The sequence below is a fragment of the Ranitomeya variabilis genome, chromosome 4 (assembly GCF_051348905.1).
Source record: "Ranitomeya variabilis isolate aRanVar5 chromosome 4, aRanVar5.hap1, whole genome shotgun sequence".
NCBI lineage: Eukaryota > Metazoa > Chordata > Amphibia > Anura > Dendrobatidae > Ranitomeya > Ranitomeya variabilis.
In genome coordinates, this window is record NC_135235.1 from 252,065,803 (window position 1) to 252,089,887 (window position 24,085).

General features: G+C 45.1%; 1 protein-coding gene across 4 annotated transcripts in view; it reads right to left on the minus strand.

Annotated features, from left to right (window-relative positions):
- Positions 1-889: 889 nt before the first annotated feature.
- JHY (junctional cadherin complex regulator) overlaps positions 890-24,085 on the minus strand; it is a 46,307-nt gene continuing 23,111 nt past the window's right edge. For all 4 annotated transcript variants that reach the window (XM_077249480.1, XM_077249481.1, XM_077249478.1 and 1 more), the window contains exons 4-8: positions 21,014-21,390; positions 19,682-19,892; positions 9,424-9,498; positions 2,174-2,293; positions 890-1,964 (exon numbers count right to left, since the gene is read on the minus strand). In XM_077249480.1, coding sequence (XP_077105595.1) covers positions 1,764-1,964; positions 2,174-2,293; positions 9,424-9,498; positions 19,682-19,892; positions 21,014-21,390 — 984 coding nt within the window. In that variant the 3' untranslated portion in view covers positions 890-1,763. The remainder of the gene's footprint in view (positions 1,965-2,173; positions 2,294-9,423; positions 9,499-19,681; positions 19,893-21,013; positions 21,391-24,085) is intronic.

A 24,085-nucleotide genomic window follows, 5' to 3' on the forward strand; every position in this document is an offset into this window, starting at 1 on the left:
CAAATGCACAAATATGCTACATTTTTTTTTACCCTTTTAGTGCTTTGATTTTTTTTTCAGTATTCTCTCTTTTTTTTTTTACACTCTTTTCACTTTTTTTGTAACATTTTAAAATGTTTTCCAGCTTGAATAAGAAGTAAATTGCGTAAATTAATCCCCCCCTCCAAGATTTTGCGGCCGCTTAAATTTTGCTAAAACTGATTGTGACAGAAAAAAAAGAATATTTTTTTTCCCTATTGGTAAAACACAATATCGCATTCGTCTGATTCCACAGTGGGGACGCGGAGAACGAGGCCTTTACGGCTTTTGTGACATTTGTAAGAAAATAACTTGTGTTACGAAGCAGGAGAAAGCCATTATATGGAACCCCCCCACCCCCCCATAAAAAGTGATAAAAAAACAACCTGTTAGGACTGGTGCTGCTTTCAATGAGCCGCTTACAATATGGCCGCTCCGGCGACCATTAATTGTTAATGCATTTTGCATTAACCCTGGGAGATCGTGGCTCCTGCAGGCTCAGGATTAAAAAATGATTTCCAGCGTGTTGCTAAAATGGCTGCAGAGCAGCGGGACCCCATTACCTTCCGAGCCGTGCATTGAGACTTAAATGGCAATTTAAAATTAGGCCATTAACAATTTGAGGCCATTACAAGGCTTTTTTCAATAATATTATTTTACGGTTTGAATTAACTATCAAAATTAGATTAGATACGAACGCTCTGCGGACGGATCCGATCCCGGGCGACTGACACCTTCCGCCTGCACCTTATGGTACATATACGACATATAGGCGGCTTAGGGGGTCCGGATACCTGGCGGGCTGGATGGGAGAGTCCTGCTTTTCCTGATCATATTCCTATACTTACCCTAGTCTTAACCTTCCAGCCGTGACATTTTACAGTGGAACAAGTTTATTCATGGAAACCATCAACAAGTTTCTGTGTCCTGATCTTTTCCATCTCTATTTAGTAATTGTATGAAGAACGCTCTCCGGCTAGTCATGGGCTTATCATCCACTCTGTGTCATTGTGGACATGACAGGTGCTGGGGAGTCCGTCTAAAATGATCTGTCGACAGCAGGTAACCTACTTGCTGACGGTTTCCGGGTTTTTTTCGCCATAGTAAAAAGGAAGACAAAAATATCTTAGATGAGAGACATGGTTTCTGCAGATATTTTTATTTTGCACATGTAATAATCGTGTCCACCCTTTGCACATTATCACATGTGTAGGGAGTTTTTCTCCAATGCATTGCGCACCGGCAAGCATCCCGTCCAGGGGAGGGAATACCATCCATCCCGTCCAGAGGAGGGAATACCATCCTTCCCGTCCAGGGGAGAGAATACCATCCATCCCGTCCAGAGGAGGGAATACCATCCATCCCGTCCAGGGGAGGGAATACCATCCATCCCATCCAGGAGAGGGAATATCATCCTTCCTGTCCAGGGGAGGGAATACCATCCATCCCGTCCAGAGGAGGGAATACCATCCATCCCGTCCAGGGGAGGGAATACCATCTTTCCCGTCCAGGTGAGGGAATACCATCCTTCCCGTCCAGGGGAGGCAATACCATCCTTCCTGTCCAGGGGAGGGAATACCATCCTTCCCGTCCAGGGGAGGCAATATCATCCTTCCTATGGGTGAGGGGATGTGACAATGGCTCTGAATGTCGGCAGCGCTCAGTCTGTTTATTTTGGAGCTTGGGAGACGTCTGCTGCCTCCATATTGCAGCCTGGCCTGGCGGTCTCTCATCATGCAGGCGACTTACAGGATATGGAGGGCGTTCAGGGCGGCCACCGCCATCTTCTCCTTCTTGTGCCTGAGCTGCAGATCTTCTAGTAACCTCATCTGTGGGAGCAGAGACTCGCAGCTCATTGCTTGCTTCTCCGGGACGCTCGTTCTCTTCTCACTGGACACTTTGGGTACAGGCTGTGGCCGGGGGACATTTTTGGCGTAATCTAGGCTCTTAAAAAGACAAAGACAATACAACATAAAGTTTGATTAGACTGATTTTAGCATTGCAGGCTTGTGTGCACCATTAATGAATTGCTGGTCATGTGACCAAAGCCACCATTATTAATAATAATAATAATAATAATAATAATAATAATAAAACTAATAATCATGTATCAGTAACATCAGGTCCACTATGTAGCTACGTGATTGAATCGCACCTTCTGCCTCGTGCTCTTGTCACTGTGCAGCACTCTGATTTCTCGCGGTTTCGCCGGCTTGTTGCGGTTCCATTCCAGGATCTCTTTGGCGTATTCCTTCTGCTGTTTCAGCTGTTCTTTCTGGAAGCAGAGTGTCATGTCATGGAGGGCGGAGATAAATCTGCTCACGGGAGAACATTCATCAGCAGTATGTATATAGCAGAGGTCAGTATATAGCAGAGGTCAGTATATGGCAGAGGACAGTATATAGCGGTATAAAGTATATAGCATAGGTCAGTATATAGCAGAGGTCAGTATGTAGCTGTATAAAGTATATAGCAGACGTCAGTATGTAGCAGAGGCCTATATATAGTGTTATAAAGTATAGAGAGGTATAAAGTATATAGCAGAGGTCAGTATATAGCAAAGGTCAGTATAAAGCAGAGGTCAGTATATTATTATTATTATTTATTATTATAGCGCCATTTATTCCATGGCGCTTTACATGTGAGGAGGGGTATACATAATAAAAACAAGTACAATAATCTTGAACAATACAAGTGACAACTGGTACAGGAGGAGAGAGGACCCTGCCCGCGAAGGCTCACAATCTACAAGGGATGGGTGAGGATACAGTAGGTGAGGATAGAGCTGGTCATGCAGCGGTTTGGTTGATCGGTGGTTACTGCAGGTTGTAGGCTTGTCGGAAGAGGTGGGTCTTCAGGTTCTTTTTGAAGGTTTCGATGGTAGGTGAGAGTCTGATATGTTGTCGTAGAGAGTTCCAGAGTAGGGGGGATGCGCGAGAGAAATCATGTATGCGATTGTGGGAAGAGGAGATAAGAGGGGAGTAGAGAAGGAGATCTTGTGAGGGATCGGAGGTTGCGTGCAGGAAAGTACCGGGAGACGAGGTCACAGATGTATGGAGGAGACAGATTGTGGATGGCTTTGTATGTCATGGTTAGGGTTTTGGAGTCTCTGGGTAATGGGGAGCCAGTGAAGGGATTGACAGAGGGGAGAGGCCGGGGAATAGCGGGGGGACAGGTGGATTAGTCGGGCAGCTGAGTTTAGAATAGTACTATTATGCTATCTGCCCCTACAAAAAGATTTATGTTGGTTTAACTTCTAGACCCCTAAAAATTCGAGTAAGGGAACACTATAGGGACATCATCAATGCCAGAGAGGCTGAGGATACAACTAGCCTGAAACCAGTACCCAGACACTTTAGGCAATTTCACAACTGTGATGGCGGACTATTGAAGGTAATAGGGATTGACAAGGTACGTATAGATCAGAGAGGTGGGAACTGGAGGAGAGATCTAGCTCAACTGGAGGCAAAGTGGATCTCCAAAATTGACTCCGTGCAACCTAGAGGTCTAAATGAGGTCTTAAGCTTTGCCCCGTTTCTCTAATGTGTGCTCTGCTCTGTTACTGTGTTTATTGTCTTTTTTACGTGTTTTAATGTCATATATTTTAACATTGTTTTATTTATCTATTTTTCTAGTACACATTGTCTCTACCGTGCTTTTTTCTAACCCATGGTGATTTCAAGTGTTTCTGCATATGCTGATAGAAATCTAGGAACCAGGCCGAAAAGCTCACCCTTAAGCTGTGTCTTCGTTGGAGCCGACTTATTAAAATAAGTGACTACCCAGGTGTAATTAAATAAATGATATACCAGTTGAAATACTGGGTTAATATTGGACTTTGGCCTATTTTTAAGGCCCTGGTTTTACATGCCCTGTCATTAATGTTTTGACACAATCTAAAGGTTTAAGCACTAAGGTGTTTAAACACTATATGTATTTGTTTATATAAAAAATACCTTTGTAAAATAATTTTTGGGATACTATGGATGTTAAAATTTATTTATTTATATTATCATGGTTTATTTTAAATTTCTGCCTTATTTTTAGGCAGCACTGTTTCATGCACTTCAGGAGATCAGTCTAAATACAATTAAACCATCCCCTTTGAAATATTGGTTATTGATATATTACTTTTTATCTTAGCACTATAAGTCTTTTGTTTAATAGATACACACTAATTAATACTTCCCAGGATACACTTTTATAGATTTTACAATAAATCTTTACATTAATGATATTATTGGTCTACATGTGGTAGGCTTATTGCAATCACTTTCATGCCCATTGCACTATTCATTAATACAATGTAATTGATAGCTTAGACACTCATCCATCTCACTTTATTCACTTATATCATATGTGTTAATTCAGACTCTCAGGGGGTTGCACAACTGCTGTTTAATAAAAACACAAAAGCAAATAGATATATCTCACTTCCAAGCTTTAAGGTCGGCTCTTAGGGACTACAGGTAGTAGTATTCACTTTAGAACTGATACGGCTGTTTACATAATGGAGGACACTGACATGCAGGTTCAGCGTTATGCAGCGGTGAGCGCTTCTGTAGACTTCCGGGTATGGGTAGTCCTGGAGACGTGTCCAGACTGCTGCTAGCTCCGTCCCCCTATCTTGACGCGTCAGATGGGGGGGTGTGCGCCGGCAACACGTGACGCCGACAAGGGCTGACGTCATGCCCGATACGTAGGCGGAAGCGCCGCTAAAACCACTGCCACCACTGATCCATGGGTAGATAAAAGCACGCTAGATATGCTCACACATAAGGTAAACCCCCCAGGAAGAAGCGGAACGCGAAACGCGAGTCGGGGACCCACGCTGCCAAACTAGGTCGTGTACCCTTCCATCCTTATGTTTATTTAGACTGATTTCTTTGTGCCCATTTGTGGTTGCTGCTAATACCGCTACACTATAGATGCATGCTCTAACTTACTGAGTGCATGTAATCTTTGTCCATGCCCGCCACATTGGGATTACTCTTAGGCATTTGCCTTGTTTAGCATGATACACTTTATCTATGACTGGTGTTGCTATTATCAGTAGTATATGCAGTATATTTTGAAGCAACTGAATACTCATGTAAAAATGACCTTATAGACTCATTTCTGTCTGCCGCATTTTAATTATATTGAGGTTTGTTTTGCCCTATTAATTATATATGACTTGTGACAGACCCTATATCAGCACTATGCACTTTATTATGTGGTATTAGTTTATTAGCAATTACCTATGTACATTATTGGCACCACTTATAACTTTTTTCATGGTCTTCATAATAACGTGTAGGCTTGGATAAGCCACTCTGAACAGAAGTAATTTATAGATTGGGGCACCATAAGAATTTATAACAGCCCTCAGTACATATGTGATGTTTAGCCAAATGGGCGTTAACCAATAGGGGTGCTTAGGATACATAAGGGGTGTACTACCCAGTTGGGCGGCTATATTGTGCACTAGTATCTTCATCTTTTAACCTATTTGTATTAAAATTGTTTACAATAAAGTGTTTAAAATTTTATACTGGCATTTCCTTCCGTTTTTCTCAGATTGGTTTATATATTGCTGTGGGAAGTGCCACTATTTAAGCCTTGTTTTGAGTATAGGTGAATAGATTGGAGGGGTGCGAGAGTGTTCGAGGGGAGGCCACAGAGCAGGAGGTTACAGTAGCCGAGGTGGGAGATGATGAGGGCATGGACTAGGGTTTTTGCAGATTCTTGGTTTAGGAATGTATGGATCTGTGAAATATTTTTGAGTTGAAGTCGGCAGGAAGTGGAAAGGGCTTGGATATGTGGTTTGATGGAGAGATCAGTGTCAAGGATTACCCCAAGGCAGCGAGCTTGTGGGACTGGGGAGAGTGGGCAGACGTTTACTGTAATGGATAGGTTCGTTGAGGGGGTCACGTGAGATGGGGGAAAGATGATGAATTCTGTTTTGTCCATGTTAAGTTTTAGAAATCTAGAGGAGAAGAAGGATGAAATAGCGGACAGACATTGAGGGATTCTGGTTAGTAGGGTGGTGATATCTGGTCCAGAGATGTAGACCTGTGTGTCATCAGCACAGAGATGATACTGAAAACCGTGAGATTCTATGAGCTGTCCCAGGCCAAAAGTGTAAATGGAGAAGAGCAGGGGCCCTAGGACTGAACCTTGCAGGACAGGTAAGGGGCGAGGTGAGGAGGTGGTGTGTGAGTGGGAGACGCAGAATGTTCGGTCTGTTAGGTATGATGAGATCCAGGATAGGGCCAAGTCTGTAATGCCAAGGGATGAGAGGGTCTGTAGTAATAGGGAATGGTCCACTGTGTCAAAGGCAGCCGACAGGTCGAGGAGGACAGAGTAGTGTCGCTTGCTCTTGGAGGTTAATAGGTCATTGGTGACCTTAGTTAGGGCAGTTTCAGTGGAATGGTGTGACCGGAAGCCAGATTGTAAGCGGTCGAAGAGGGAGCAGGAAGAGAGATGGGAGGACAGTTCAAGATGGACGTGTTGTTCCAGTAGTTTGAAGACATAGGGGAGAAGTGATATAGGGCGATAGCTAGATACAGAGGATGGATCAAGAGAGGGCTTTTTGAGGATAGGTGTGATGGAGGCATGTTTAAAGCTTGAGGGGAAAACACCAGTTGTTAGTGATAGGTTGAAGAGATGGGTTAGGGTTGGGATGAAGACTGTGGCGAGGTTTGGGATGAAGTATATAGCAGAGGTCAGTATATAGTGGTATAAAGTATATAGCAGAGGTCAGTATATAGTATATATCAGAGGTCAGTATACAGGGGTATAAAGTATATAGCAGAGGTCAGTATATAGCAGAGGGCAGTATATAGTGGTATAAAGTATATAGCAGAGGTCAGTATATAGTATATAGCAAAGGTCAGTATATAGTGGTATAAAGTATATAGCCAAGGTCAGTATATAGTATATAGCAGAGGTCAGTATATAGTGGTATAAAGTATATAGCAGAGGTCAGTATATAGCAGAGGGCAGTTTATAGTGGTATAAAGTATATAGCAGAGGTCAGTATAAAGTATATAGCAGAGGTCAGTATAAAGTATATAGCAGAGGTCAGTATAAAGTATATAGCAGAGGTCAGTATAAAGTATATAGCAGAGGTCAGTATATAGTATATAGCAGAGGTCAGTATATAGTGGCATAAAGTATATAGCAGAGGTCAGTATATAGCAGAGGTCAGTATATAGTGGTATAAAGTATATAGCAGAGGTCTGTATATAGTATATAGCAGAGGTCAGTATATAGTGGCATAAAGTATATAGCAGAGGTCAGTATATAGCAGAGGTCAGTATATAGTGGTATAAAGTATATAGTAGAGGTCAGTATAGAGAGGTCAGTCATAGAGAGCAGGGGCCCTAGGACTGAACCTTGTGGGACAGATAGGGGGCGAGGTGAGGAGGTGGTGTGTGAGTGGGAGACGCTGAATGTCCAGTCTGTTAGGTATGACGAGATCCAGGATAGGGCCAAGTCTGTGATGCCAAGGGATGAGAGGGTCCGCAGCAAAAGGGAATGGTCCACTGTGTCAAAGGCAGAGGACAGGTCGAGGAGGAGGAGGATAGAGTAGTGTCGCTTGCTCTTAGCGGTTAATAGGTCATTGGTGACCTTAGTTAGGGCAGTTTCAGTGGAATGTTGTGACCGGAAGCCAGATTGTAAGCGGTCGAAGAGGGAGCAGGAAGAGAGATGGGAGGACAGTTCAAGATGGACGTGTTGTTCCAGTAGTTTTGAGACATAGGGGAGAAGTGATATGGGGCGATAGCTAGATACAGAGGATGGGTCAAGAGAGGGCTTTTTGAGGATAGGTGTGATGGAGGCATGTTTAAAGCTTGAGGGGAAAACACCAGTTGTTAGTGATAGGTTGAAGAGATGGGTTAGGGTTGGGATGAAGACTGTGGCGAGGATTGGGATGAAGTATATAGCAGAGGTCAGTATAAAGTATATAGCAGAGGTCAGTGTATAGTATATAGCACAGGTCAGTATATAGCGGTATAAAGTATATAGCAGAGGTCAGTATATAGTATACAGCAGAGGTCAGTATATAGTGTATGACAGAGGTCAGTATATAGTGGTATAAAGTATATAGCAGAGGTCAGTATATAGCAGAGGTCAGTATATAGTACTATAAAGTATATAGCAGAGGTCAGTATATAGCAAAGGTCAGTATATAGTATATGACAGAGGTCAGTATATAGTGTTATAAATTATATAGCAGAGGTCAGTATATAGTGGTATAAAGTATATAGCAGAGGTCAGTATATAGTATATGGCAGAGGTCAGTATATAGTATATAGCAGAGGTCAGTATATAGTGGTATAAAGTATATAGCAGAGGTCAGTATATAGTATATAGCAGAGGTCAGTATATAGTATATAACAGAGGTCAGGATATAGAAGTTTAAAGTATATAGTAGAGGTCAGTATATAGCAGAGATCAGTATATAGTATATAGCAGAGGTCAGGATATAGCGGTATAAAGTATATAGCAGAGGTCAGTATATAGCAGAGGTCAGTATATAGTATATAGCAGAGGTCAGTATATAGTATATAGCAGAGGTCAGTATATAGTATATAGCAGAGGTCAGTATATAGCGGTATAAAGTATATATTGGTATATAGTATATAGCAGAGGTCAGTATATAGTATATAGCAGAGGTCAGTATATTATTATTATTATACATTTTTATAGTGCCATTTATTCCATGGCGCTTTACATGTGAATACGGGGCAAATATAGACAAACACAACTAAACATGAGCAAAAAACAAGGCACACAGGTACATAAGGAGGGAGGACCCTGCCCGCGAGGGCTCACAGTCTGCAGGGGATGGGTGAGGATACACTAGGAGAAAGTAGAGCTGGATGTGCGGCGGTTCAGTAGACTGAAGATCACTGCAGGTTGTAGGCTTGTCGGAAGAGGTAGGTCTTCAGGTTCTATTTGAAGGTTTCTATGGTAGGTGAGAGTCTGATGTGTTGGGGTAGAGAGTTCCAGAGTATGGGGGAAGCAGAGTGTAGGATGGATTGGAGTGGTGCCAGAGTGCTGGAGGGGAGGCCAGAGAGTAGGAGGTTGCAGTAGTCAAGGCGGGAGATGATGAGGGCATGGACTAGTGTTTTTGTGGTGTCGCGGTCAAGGAATGCGCGGATCCGGGAAATGTTTTTGAGTTTGAGGAGGCAAGTGCTTGGATATGTGGCTTGAAAGAGAGGACAGAGTCGAGGATCATCCCGAGGCACTGGGCGTGTGGAACTGGGGAAAGTGAGCAGCCATAGTATATAGTATATAGCAGAGGTCAGTATATAGTATATAGCAGAGGTCAGTATATAGTATATACCATAGTAGGGATCAGTATACAGCGGTGTGGGTGGTGCGGTTAGCACAGTTTGCAGGGGGGAGATTTCTCACCTTCTCTTCACTGACAGTGTGTGTCGGTCCGAGCCCTCCTAACTTCACCTCTTGATTGAGGAAACGTTTTAACCCCTAGAACAAAACCGTGAAATCAGTGATTATTACTCCATCATCACACAGAGGTGTTCACTATGCATGTAATGACACATCACAGTCACAGGTGGCGCTGTGCAGTCATCATGGTGCAGCACAGCTGGATGTGCCGGGTTATGTATTGTGAGGTTTGCAGTCACTTGGCTGCGGTTGAGGTCGGCACAGGGAGCAGTATTACTGAAATGTCCAGGCTGGTTTATTAGATCTTATTAGTAATTACAAAATCATGATTACACAAAAATCAGTTAAAAATATTATAATAATATTATGCACATACAAAAAACAATTGATGAGATACATTTTTTTAATTAAAATTGATTTAAAATCAACAATAAGTATATAACAAATGTGTAGCAGGGGACTTGGAACACCAGACCGTATGGTAGACCATAAAAAGTAAGATATACATATACATATGCACCAGTGACTAATGTATAACCATCTTGTAGGACATCACTACGTGTACAAGATTATAGCAACAACCGTGTGCAAATAAGATGTAAAAAATTCAATATAATATAGTGAAGTAATGAATATAATGTAATAGTGCAATACTTGAAAAAATAAGAAAAAAATAATTAGTGAAAATCAAAGTGATTAACAAGTGCATCAAAATATGTGATCAACCAATACGGATAAAAGAAACTGATGCCCAAACAATATCAAATATTAGATACAAAGGCCAATGATCAAGAGATCAAAGGGCAAAGAATCGCTGGTGCAATAAGTATACCATTAATTCATGATACCAACCAGTTTGAAACTCCACCGACCCCTGCACACACCACTCCAACGTACGTTTTCACTGCCGCTTCCTCAGTATATCTACTATATAATTGTCTAAGGGGTACTTCCGTCTGTCTGTCTGTCCTTCTGTCTGTCTGTCACGGATATTCATTGGTCGCGGCCTCTGTCATGGAATCCAAGTCGCTGATTGGTCGTGGCAAAACAGCCACAACCAATCAGCGACGGGCACAGTCCGGCGGAAAAATGGTCGCTCCTTCCTCCCCGCAGTCAGAGCCCGCTCCGTACTCCCCTCCAGTCTGCCCTCACACAGGGTTAATGGCAGCGGTAACGGACCGCGTTATGCCGCGGTGTAATGCACTCCGTTACCGCTGCTATTAACCCTGTGTGACCGACTTTTTACTATAGTAAAACGATCTAATGTTAAAAATAATAAAAAATCGTTATATACTCACCGTCCGTAGGCCCCCGGATCGACAACAGGCCTTTCCCGCTCGCGACGCTCCGGTAAGCGGTCCATGCTGCGTTCTCGCGAGACCGCTACGTCATCATCTCGCAATGCACTTTTGAGACCAGAGCGCACGAGCAGCGTCGGTAACCGCTTCGCTTGGATCCAGGGGCTCCGGAAGGTGAGTATATAACTATTTTTTATTTTATTTCTTTTTTTTTTAACAGGTATATGATGCCCACATTGCTATATACTACGTGGGCTGGGCAATATACTACATGGGCTGGGCAATATACTACGTGGCTGGGCAATATAATACATGGGCTGGGCAATATACTACGTGGCTGTGCAATGTACTGCGTGGCTGGGCAATATACTACAGTACATGGGCTGGGCAATATACTACATGGGCTGTGCTATATACTATGTGGCTGGGCAATATATTACAAGGGCTGTGCTATATACTACGTGGCTGGGCAATATACTACATGGGCTGTGCTATATACTACATGGCTGGGCAATATACTACATGGGCTGCGCAATATACAACGTGGGCTGCGCAATATACTACGTGGGCTGCGCAATATACTACGTGGGCTACGCAATATACTACGTGGGCTGCGCAATATACAACGTGGGCTGCGCAATATACAACGTGGGCTGCGCAATATACAACGTGGGCTAGGCAATATACAACGTGGGCTGCGCAATATACTACGTGGGCTGCGCAATGTACAACGTGGGCTGCGCAATGTACAACGTGGGCTGCGCCATGTACTACGTGGGCTGCGCCATGTACTACGTGGGCTGCGCAATGTACAACGTGGGCTGCGCAATGTACAACGTGGGCTGCGCAATGTACAACGTGGGCTGCGCAATGTACTGCGTTGGCTGCGCAATGTACTGCATTGGCTGCGCAATGTACTGCGTTAGCTGCGCAATGTACTGCGTGGGCTGCGCAATGTACTGCGTGGGCTGCGCAATGTACTGCGTGGGCTGCGCAATATACTACGTGGGCTGTGCTATACACTACGCATACATATTCTAGAATACCCGATGTGTTAGAATCGGGCCACCATCTAGTACTATATACTAACCTGACAAAGCGGTCAAGGACTTGTCAGGCGGCCATTTTACAGTATGTATATAAATATCTGCTGAGCCGTGTATCTAATGCTATCCTGTGAGCTACTGTGTGCTGAGCTGTGTATCTAAGCCTCATGTGTGATACTGTCTGCTGAGCTGTGTATCTAATCCTATCCTGTGAGCTACTGTCTGCTGAGCTGTGTATCTAAGCCTCATGTGTGATACTGTCTGCTGAGCTGTTTATCTAATCCTATGCTGTGAGATACTGTCTGCTGAGCTGTGTTTCTAAGACTCATGTGTGATACTGTCTGCTGAGCTGTGTATCTAATCCTATCCTGTGAGCTACTGTCTGCTGAGCTGTGTATCTAAGTCTCATGTGTGATACTGTCTGCTGAGCTGTGTATCTAATCCTCTCCTGTGTGATACTGTCTGCTGAGCTGTGTATCTAAGCCTCATGTGTGATACTGTCTGCTGAGCCGTGTAGCTAATCCTGTCCTGTGTGATACTGTCTGCTGAGCTGTGTATCTAATCCTGTCCTGTGTGATACTGTGCTGAGCCGTGTATCTAAGCCTCACGTGTGGTAGGTCCTCAGAGAAGGCCTTGTGGACAGTACTATCTGAGGCCGGTGATACGACCCACAAAGCACCTCCTGGCGGCCGTTCCTGCCTTTCTGGTGCAGGCAGCAGTGGATGTCGGGCAGCTGTAATAACAGCCCAGGCAGGAACACTCAGTAACACACATTAATGGAAGTCAATAATCTGCAGCGGCCGGGCGTGCGGAGGAGAGCGTACAGTGATATTCAGCCTGTACTGATCACAGCCCTGCTCCAGTCTGACACTTGTAATACATTGTTTAGGCATCTGTGACAAAAATACTTCAGAGAAAGAAGCTTCCAGAAATAGAAGAGTTAATAGTTTATTTTTATGAATTAACAAAGTGTAAAGTAAATGAAGAAATAAGAAATGTAAATCCCATCAGTATCTGGTGACCTTCCGTCACCTCCATCATCAGTATCTGGTGACCACCCGTAACCCCCATCAACAGTATCTGGTTACCGCCCGTCACCTCCATGATCAGTACCTGGTGACTGCCCATCACCTCCATCATCAGTATCTGGTGACCACCCATAACCCCCATCATCAGTATCTGGTGACCGCCCATCACCTCCATCATCAGTATCTGGTGACCACCCATAACCCCCATCATCAGTATCTGCTGACCACCCGTCACCTCAATCGTCAGTGTCTGTTGACCGCCCGTCACCTCCATCATCAGTATTTGGTGACCGCCCGTCACCTCAATCATCAGTGTCTGGTGTAGATGGTGTAATTGGGTCCCACTGGTTGCTGTCAGTACTGAACTGATGGTACTGCTGGACATTTTCTGATTTCAGAGGCAAGGAACATGATGTGTCGTTGATTTCTTAGACTAAGTTTCCTTGAGCGACCACTGCATGTACAGTCCTCCTTGCGGTTCATTTCTTTGCGCTTCTTCAAAATAGCTTGAACAACACATCAAAACCCCAGTCTCCTGTGACATCTTTGCCTTGGGAGAGACCTTGCTGACGCAGTATAACTACCTTGTTTCTATGCTGTTTTGCTGTGGTGTATGACCTGTGACATATAACTGTCTTCCACAACCTCACCGTTTACCGGGAACAACGAACAAGACCCACCGTATACCGGGAACACCCCACAACCTCACTGTATACCGGGAACACCCTACAAGATCTACCGTATACTGGGAGCTCCCCGTAAGACCTGCGATATACTGGGAACACCCCACAAGACCTGCCATATACTGGGAACACCCCACAAGACCTGCTGTATACCGGGAACACCTCAAAAGACCTGCCGTATACCCAGAACACCCCACAACCTCACCGTATACTGGGAACACCCCACAAGACCTGCCGTATACTGGGAACACCCCACAAGACCTGCCGTATACTGGGAACACCCCACAAGACCTGCCGTATACCGGGAACACCTCAAAAGACCTGCCGTATACCCAGAACACCCCACAACCTCACCGTATACTGGGAACACCCCACAAGACCTGCCGTATACTGGGAACACCCCACAAGACCTGCCGTATACCGGGAACACCCCACAAGACCTGCCGTATACTGGGAACACCCCACAAGACCTGCCGTATACTGGGAACACCCAAGACCCGCCGTATACTGGGAACACCCCGCAAGATCTGCCGTACACTGGGAACATCCCACAAGATGTGCTGTATACTGGGAACACCCCACAAGACCTGCCGTATATGCAGAACACCCCACAAGACCTGCCATATACTGGGAACACCCCACAAGACCTGCCGTATACTGGGAACATCCCACAAGACCTGCCATATACTGGGAACACCCCACAAGACCTGCCGTATACTGGGAACACCCCACAAGACCTGCCGTATATGCAGAGCACCCCACAAGACCTGCCATATACTGGGAACACCCCACAAGACCTGCCGTATACTGGGAACATCCCACAAGACCTGCCGTATACTGGGAACACCCCACAAGATCTGCCGTATACTGGGAACACCCCACAAGACCTGCCGTATATGCAGAGCACCCCACAAGACCTGCCATATACTGGGAACACCCCACAAGACCTGCCGTATACTGGGAACATCCCACAAGACCTGCCATATACTGGGAACACCCCACAAGATCTGCCATATACTGGGAACACCCCACAAGACCTGCCATATACCGGGACCACCCCACAAGACCTGCCATATACTGGGAACACCCCACAAGACCTGCCATATACTGGGAACACCCCACAAGACCTGTCGTATACTGGGAACATCCCACAAGACCTGCCATATACTGGGAACACCCCACAAGACCTGCCATAAAGTGGGAACACCCCACAAGACCTGCCATATACTGGGAACACCCCACAAGACCTGCCGTATATGCAGAGCACCCCACAAGACCTGCCGTATATGCAGAGCACCCCACAAGACCTGCCATATACTGGGAACATCCCACAAGACCTGCTGCATACCGTGTCCTGATCGTTTGTTGCGGTATTCCTGTATCTATCACATTTTTTCTCACTCCCCACCGACCCTCCATCAGGACTGTGAGCCCCGATGGGGAGTGATAGTTTCCTTGATACCATAATTTGCTGAGTATTAGTAGTTTTATGGTGGCTGCTCCGTCGTCTAATCTCCAGTGTGTGATCACAACGCTGCAGATGATGGGGCTATCATCTCATTACACAGGCTGGCGAGGAGTTAATAGCGATAATGTCAGCGAGCAGAGATGTAACGCTGGCGGCAAGTTACTATAATATCTCCTCTTTCTATCTCACAGGGAGCGCGGCTACAAGAAAGTTCTCTCCTAATGAAACTAAACAAGGATTTCACAGAACATACTGAGTACATATTAATTTATGAAAAAACATGAGACGAGTGGTCCGTCCCGCTGCGGGGGAGGGGTTACACTGGACATGACATCGGGAGATCACAACCATAATGCTGGGATAACAACAGGTCCGTGAGGATTTTTTTTTTAAGTAAAATAAATTAAAATAAAAAGAGGGGGAGATCCGAAAATTGAGGAAAGCGCAGAATTATTTGCAGGTTTTTATTGCCATTCAACCATTATGCAGGTTACTGTAAATTATCTGCCCTCAGTATGGGGCAGATCTCTGCACCCCATAACCCCATGCCCACAGGCCTGGCCTGGTACCCCAGTACCCCACTAGTGCCCACAGGTGTCCATGTCTGGGAACCACAGTGACAGCAGCAGAGGAGCTCCGCCATCACAGAACAGCAGGGCTGATAGCGTGACGTGGCCTGTGACGTGACCTCCGTGTGCAGATTTTGCATCAGGGCCTGGGAATTAGCCTCCTTTATTAAGTCTTTTAGGTCATAATGACACGGTGCCGATTTGGTCGGCATTTTGCAGACTGAAAATTTTGCCATTGTAAATTATAACTTGCATCAAATTGGCTTCAAAATCTGTTACTTTTTCCATTGTCAATCATACATTTCCAGATTCGAACTGCTGGTTGCTTTCTTCTCCATAGATAATGCAGGCAGTGATGGCTGCCAGTGGGTTTCTCATAGAGAACAAGGGCCAAGCCATTGCTCCTGTATATGGGAGAGACGGCCAAGATGGCTGTCAGTCAAATGATTGGCTGAAGGGTAGTTGGGTCGACTGCCCTGTAATGTGGAAGAAGATGGTGAGCACACAGCTGGAGGAAGAGGTGCCAGTGGAAGGGAGCGCCAAACTCCTGGATCGTATAGTAAATAGTTTCACCACATACTTTGTGATGGAGGCTCGAGTGGGTTGAAACCTTAGCGTTGCTTCTTTCTAGATGTCTTCACTTTATCCGCCACTTGCACTTGTGTTGAACAATCATTACAGATTATGTGCATGCCCTGTAATGGGTCCGGGGGGCACTACTGTCCTGATACTCGCCCTGTGCTGTTACTGTAGAGAATTCCCCAGCTGCTCGTCACACACAAGGCAGAGCGTGTGCATTCGGTCACGACGTGTCCGCAGCCTTGGAGAGGCCCGATTGCTGCAGGTAAGTGTATACGCTGCTAATGTGAAGTGTGCTTGGATTTATCGTGAAACTCTCATTATGTCGGCACATGAGATACTCAAGACGAATGTTGTTGGTGCTGAGAGGCAGAAGAGTGAGACTCATCCGGAAGACGCATGAGCTGAACCCTAAGGATCATTCAGGCAGTGGTGAAAATGTGGAAATGTGGTGAAAGTGGTGAAAATGATTTTTTTTTTTATTTTAACTTGACAAAGTTTGTAAGTTTTAATTGCACATGTGACCAGTGAGTGAGCCCAGCCAGCAGGGGGCACTGTGGAGAAAAGCCCATGCCAGCGGGTGTGGACTGCACTCTGACAATGGTGGAACTGCTTGTAACGTCTCAGGATCGGACCCAGCAGAATCTGGATTATGGACTGACACCATGCGGTACACTGCCCCAAGAGACAACCAGAGCACGGAAACATAGTGTACGTGACTGCTGGGTGTAGTAGCGTGAATGTGACCAGCAGGACGGCAGCTCGGCACACATGGTCCCTCGCCCACATTGGCCAGATATTTTTCTAATGCTCAATACTGGTATTTCTTTGTTGTATCTGATTCTAGGAAAGCTGCGTGACAACCAATATGACTGCCATTACAGGTTCAGCTGCAGTTGTCACCCAGCTTTCTCATATTCCTGATTGGAAAGTACTTAATCCATTATAGTGCACGAGGGCTGCAACTTCTACCATTCGCTAATGCACGATACTATAAACTGGGCAAAAATTTCCCACTGTGCTGGCGCTGACGTCAGATAAGTGAAGTGAGTTAATTAGCTGTGAACTCCCATGACCTGGCTGACGGCACCAAGAGCTGCAGAACTTTCTCACTCTCGCAGTGCCATCAGACAGGGAATAGGAGTTCACAGCGAGACACTGAGTACATGCTGCTCAGTGTCTCTGGTGGATGAAAGGCTGTATGGTCGCATCATGCAACCATGCAGCCTGCCATCTAGATGTAGCAGAGCTAGACCCGTCGTGGGACAAATGGATTATCATCATCTCTGCGGAAAGGTGAGGAAAATGGTTTCTTGTTTTTTTTAACTGTTTTGCACAAGACAATGGCGTCGGTGGAATGGGCCAGGTCGTAAGTATGGTTTAATTAAGATTTATTAAAGGAGTCTGTGTCATTCTTTCAATTAAAGGACTTTATTCTGGGTGTGTATGTTTTTAAACAATATGACTATGGGGAGAGTAATGGGGGTGTCTCATTACTATCCTCGGGGCATCAACCCCCCCAACTATCGCCTCACTTGCCACCGCTACAGGCCAAGTGGGAAGAGTAAGGCTAAGTGCCAGAATTGGCGCATCTTTAAGATGTGCCTTTTCTAAGGCTGAGAGCTGATGTTTTCAGCTTGGGGGGAGGGGGCAGTATGGCCCCTTCCTAGGCTATTAATTTCAGCCCACAGCTGTCTGCATAGCCTTTGCTGGTTATTAATTATAGGGGGACCCTACGTCATTTTTGGGGGGTCCCCCATTTTAATTGCCTGTAAGGGCTAAGTATACAGCTCTGAACTAATATTAATAACCTGGGAAGCTCCTATTACCCCCTTCCAAGGCTATAAACATCTACACACAGCCCTCGGCTTTCCCTCTGCAGGTTAAGAAGATTATGCGGGAGCCAACGCCATTTTTTTCAGAAAAATAATCTTTTAATAATTATTTACATGTACAGTAAACTGCACACACACTGAACTAATTGTATATGTCACTGACATCTATAAATCTATTCTATATGTATTTACTATATGTAATCCATCTATTTTATCCTGTTGGCTCCTGCTGTGATTTTACAGTATGCGGCTGCTGAATTGCCAGCTTTTCTTCAATCTATCTATGTAATATAAATACATATACTGTATGTGTGTATGTCTGACATCTATATATCTATGTATTCTATGCGTATATATATATATTGTATATATTCTAACCTGTCAGTGTGATATTACTGTACACGGCACATGAATTGCCGGCTGTTCACATGAGATCGGTGTGTAAAAATCGGACAGCACTCGCATGGTCCAAGTGCTGTGCGATTTTTTTTCTTGCACCCATTGATTTCTATTGCGGGATGTGATCCGATTTCCGATTACAATCGCGGCATGAGGCAAGTTTTTTCCAGTCCGATTGTGATCCAATCTGAGCAGGGTAAAAACGCAGATGAACACAGTGATACAATAACATTGGTCTGAATGTAATCCGATTTTTAAATAGCAGGCTAACCCTAAACCTCATTCCAGCCGCTGTCACCCTGTATGGCTGTATGAGGTCATCGCAGTGCTGATAACATCACTAATCACAGCCTAGGACCTAAGAAAGTCTAAAGCCCCCGTCTCACTAAAGGCCCCGTCACACATAGCGATTTACCAACGATCACGACCAGCGATACGACCTGGCCGTGATCGTTGGTAAGTCGCTGTGTGGTCGCTGAGGAGCTGTCACACAGACAGCTCTCTCCAGCGACCAACGATCAGGGGAAGGACTTCGGCATCGTTGAAACTGTCTTCAACGATGCCGAAGTCCCCCTGCAGCACCCGGGTAACCAGGGTAAACATCGGGTTACTAAGCGCAGGGCCGCGCTTAGTAACCCGATGTTTACCCTGGTTACCAAAAAAAACAAACAGTACATACTCACCATCTGATGTCCGTCAGGTCCCTTGCCGTCTGCTTCCTGCTCTGACTGAGTGCCGCCGTACAGTGAGAGCAGAGCGGTGACGTCACCGCTGCGCTCTGCTCTCACTGTACGGCGGCTCAGTCAGAGCAGGAAGCAGATGGCAAGGGACCTGACGGACATCAGATGGTGAGTATGTACTGTTTGTTTTTTTTTACATTTACGCTGGTAACCAGGGTAAACATCGGGTTACTAAGCGCGGCCCTGCGCTTAGTAACCCGATGTTTACCCTGGTTACCAGTGAAGACATCGCTGGATCGGTGTCACACACACCGATTCAGCGATGTCAGCGGGACCTCAACTACCAAAAAAAGGTCCAGGCCATTCCGACACGACCAGCGATCTCGCAGCAGGGGCCGGGTCGCTGGTACGTGTCACACATAGCGAGATCGCTGAGGTCGCTGTTGCGTCACAAAACTTGTGACTCAGCAGCGATCTCGCTAGCGATCTCACTATGTGTGACGGGGTGTAAAAGACTGAGCTCCTGTCCGACGTCTACTATCATAAGTGACAACAGCTGTTGTGGGTCCCTGGTAAAGATTTGTGATGGCCCCACAGGCCCCGATTCATACAGTTTTTTCGTACTGGAGCTTATAGACCCGTTATTACGCTCTCTTGGATATTATAAGGATTGTACCTTTTGATGTTTTCCTTCCTTCTTCCTCATCCCTGAAAAGCCCAATCTGGTTCCTTCATTGCCGCCTCCATCCCTGGCACCGGTGTCCACCTCACTGCTGGATCTTAGCCCTTGTGTCTGTGGAGGGATTTGGCCAGGTGGGAGGGCGTCATTGTGGGTGGTAAAGGTGATTCCCGATTCTGGAAAGGTTAAAGCTCCAACTTGGGACAACCTCAGCAGAAAAATACAAAATACATAGAAATTATTACATCCATTCAAAATGGTGGCTAGAATAGTGTCATGTAGACGGTGATAAGAAGAGTAGACCCCGGGGGTGCAGCTGCAGGGGGTCCAGAGCTTTCCGCAACCCCGGGCAAAGACGCTTGACTGCTGCAATTACATAGGACAATCGAGTACTTGATATGGAGCCTGAGAGTTCTGGGGCCGAGCACAGATTTTGTATCAGGGCCCAGAAGCTTTGGAAACCCCCGTGATCTAGAACTGAAGGAATTAACGTGGAATCAGTGTCTTTTTCTCTACATCAAGCTGCTCTCAGATAAGTATCAGTATTTTGGCATAAAAAGCATTGAAAAGTAGCACAATTTTATGCAACTTGAGGCTCAACTTTTGCCAGTCTCACGCCATTTTTTCCCCGCTCCAACAATGTAGACGTGGAGAGAGCGGGGGAGGACACAGTTTTGACAAACTCGCTTGTCAGATTTGTGATGAGTGGCGGATTTTCTTTGGCTACAAATCTTTTGCCAGTCTCAGGAGTAAGATTTGTGGGGTGGTGCACACAGAGGCGCACACACTTATCAGATGCTTCTGATTCATAAAGTGGTGTGCGCCTCTTCATGAGTCAGGTGCGCCTGACTCCAGCACATGAAGACCGACATGAAAAACACTGGTCATGATAAACCGGGCCACTGACATGTCATGCAGAACAGCAACCTCATCTATTCTCTTGAGTATGTTGGACCCCCATCGATTGGAAATTGGTGACTTATCACTATCGTCTTACTAGATACCACATTAACTTAAAAAAACACATCCTGCTAATTAATGGGGGGGGGGGGGGGTGTTCCAGATTTATGTAAATGAAGCTTCAACTTCAAGCTTCAATTATTTCATTGTTAAGGAATAGTGATGAGCAAGCATGCGCGGGTGTTATCCGAGTTATCTCGGGCGTGCTCGAACAATATGTTGGAGTCCCCGCGTCTGCATGATTCGAGGCTGTTAGACAGCAGCAGCACAGGGATTGCCTGTTTGTTTGAGCACGCTGGAGATACTCGGATTCACCAGGACTTGGATCAGTTTTGCCCAGATGGAGTAACTCATGTTGTTCCTTCTCACCTGGGGTACATATACATCTCCATCACATCTTCTCCTTCCACTGTCTCCATTCCATGATGGCCATGTCTCATCTGGTGATATAATCCTTCATTGCGCATCTGGAGAAGTTCTTCAGGGGAATAGGGACCCCCAACATTCAGAGAATCCCTGTATCTCTCAGGGGAAGAGGAGAATGTCATATATTCATGGCCATACTCCCCAGAGTAGACCGTCATCCCGTCCCACTGTAAAGCTCCTGCCATATCTATATCTTTAGGAGTTTTCCTATGGATCCGGCTCCTAGACAATCCCGAGTCATTCATGGATTCAGATAATTTTGCTTCTTTTATCAGATGTGAGTCTTCCACCACAGGACATAAATCTGACTTCTCATTGTGCTAGAAAAGAGTCAATTAATTAAAATCTAATTAGGAAAGAATCTTTAGCGCATTATATCTGGTATACAGGTGAAAGATGCTGGGTGATAACCGCCATTACAGAGCCCGAGTGATTCCCACCCCGATTTTCATTTCTGCACAGATTAATAAAACATCCATTATCTATAAAAATCTAGAGCTTGGTGGCCATTTTTGGTGGTCACCAGTGTATAAGGAGGGGGCAACTCTTAGTAACCCTTTAACACATGAGTATTGAGCCCTGCAAGGTTCTGCTGGGCCACTATCGACTGTCTCCTTGTGACGAGCGCACTGTACTAGCACTAGTTTTCTCGCTACCGCTGTGCACAGCCATCCATCAACCATCATGAAATAAACATAGGGCATTGGGGAATGCTGGGAGTAAGTAGTTTATTTCCCTGCAATTGCTTGTCTGTGTGATGAAGGACAGTGCCTCCTGAGTGATGGACACTCCTTGCCACCACTCTCTACCCTGGCCAAGGGATGAGGATCCTGCATGGATTACAACCTTCCAACCCAGTATTACCTATTAAGGGGGTTTCAAAACTGGACATCCCCCTTAAGGGCCATACAGTATAACTGAGAAATACACGGTTATAAATCGGTAGTGGGAGACCTATTTCCATGTCATTCATGTTGGAGACCAGAATCTAGGACAGGAAAAGTCTTCACACGTGATGTACATCCAGGTAGGAGCTGCTGCCATGTCTCCTTCTGGACCCCAGCGGAGCTTCATCCTTCACAATATACAGCCCCCCAATGATGACCCTCCAACGCCCAATGGGAATCTCAGAGGCTCAATGGATAAATGATGGGGTGCCATGGATATTGCACCATTTCCATCTACTCATCAGGACTCTTTTCTATTCTTCTAGGACCTCCACCACCATTTCCATCCATGGTGTGATCTGGTCATGACTCTGGGCGGTCTTCATCACGGGAACAGTCAATTAGCACCTATTTTACATAAAGTGATTCCTGTCCAGAGCAATCTATGTAACAGAAACTCAATAATCCCACCTCACCCCATCCCTCCGCTTTGGTTGGCTCCATTGTCTATGGAGCGCGTGTTCTTCTGGAAGACACATTGTATCAGTAGAGATGTAGTTTACGGGGCCAGTATGATACATACTTCTGCATTAGCCCTTTGAAAAGAGGAACAGGACGCAACCTCTGCTTGCCTGTTTGTGAACTGTTCTATTAATACCAATCAAATTGAGAAAATGATCAAATGAAATTGCATTTTGAGCATCATAAGCTGTGTAATGTCTATTCTGTTAAATTGAGGCCCATAATTGCTTCTCTACAGAAAAGGTACAACAAAGACCGCAATCATGTCATGTCATTATCCCAGACTAGGAAACGGCCTTAGGAGCTGGGACATCAAAGCCTCGTGCTTCTCGAATTGCATTTGGCTACTATTGTGGAAGCGCAGACAATCTGGATGAGGTGTTTATACTGAGCCAAGCCGTAGTGCACAGAGAGTCTGAGTGCCTTGGTCTAGGGCCATTAAAAAATTGTACATTATGTTCCTGCCTTTGAAGTGATGTTGTAGGTAGGAAAGCAAGTCGCATGGAGTATGGCTGAGTGAGATTGCTTGTCTGCTCGTCATTCTCTCTCTCAAAGAAACAGAAGGTTCTTAGACAATAGGAAAACACTAAAAAGTTCATTTTATGGAGAATATTAGGAGCCCTAAAAACAAACCCACAAATGCACTTAGCATCTGGAAACCGCCGAGAGAAAGAAACAATTATGCTTTTGCGGAATTTGAAGGAAACATGGCACGAAATTTCCAAAACTTGAAAACAAAATGCAAATATTGGGGTTCTACTTATCACTTACATTCTGGATTAATAAATCAGCTTCTAGGATATTCAGTAATTGACAATTACGGTAAATTCTGGTAGATGTGGGAAAGTGACAACAACAGCACGGAGCCAGAGGCCGGGTCACAGCAGTTGTCACTCCCTTTCCCCCACGATACAGAGTTCTCCTTGCTCCAGGGTGGATTGATTTAAATCACGCCGATTTAAATCATGATTTAAATCACGATTTAAATCAAAAGATTTTTTTCTATTTAAATCGGATCGATTTAAATCATGATTTTAATCATGATTTAAATCACTGATTTAAATCAAAAGGTTTTTTTAATATAAATCACGATTAAAATGAGAAGTGAGAGCAGTGCGCATGTGCGCCCATAGTTACACGGACGAAACTAGGGGCAACGATCTAACGCCAGGGTGAGGGGGGGACCCCAAAGTAAGTAAAAATCTTTTTTGTTTTACTATATGGCAATAGGTAGGTGTTTAAAAGCAGCATGTCTTAATTGTATAAACTATTAATAGCCTCCACATTTTGTTCATACTGCCCCTTTAATTCCACACTTCTAGCTTGGTTTCACTTTTGGTTTAGTTTCTTTTTCCATTCAGTTGACATGCCCAAACTTGTTGGATAGTCAGCAGTACTTGGCTGTAGTAACAATCAAACTTCATAAGTGATCTGTGTGAGCCATGGCAGGTCGTAAGAGAGACCCTATTTGGGTTCATTTTGTTGAGATGCCAGCAGCAGATCTTGGAAAGAAAGGTGCAAGAGCAAAGTGCAAATACTGTCAAAAGGATATCCAAGGACTTGTTTGCCGTTTGAAATCACATTATGAAAACTGCAACCAGAAGGG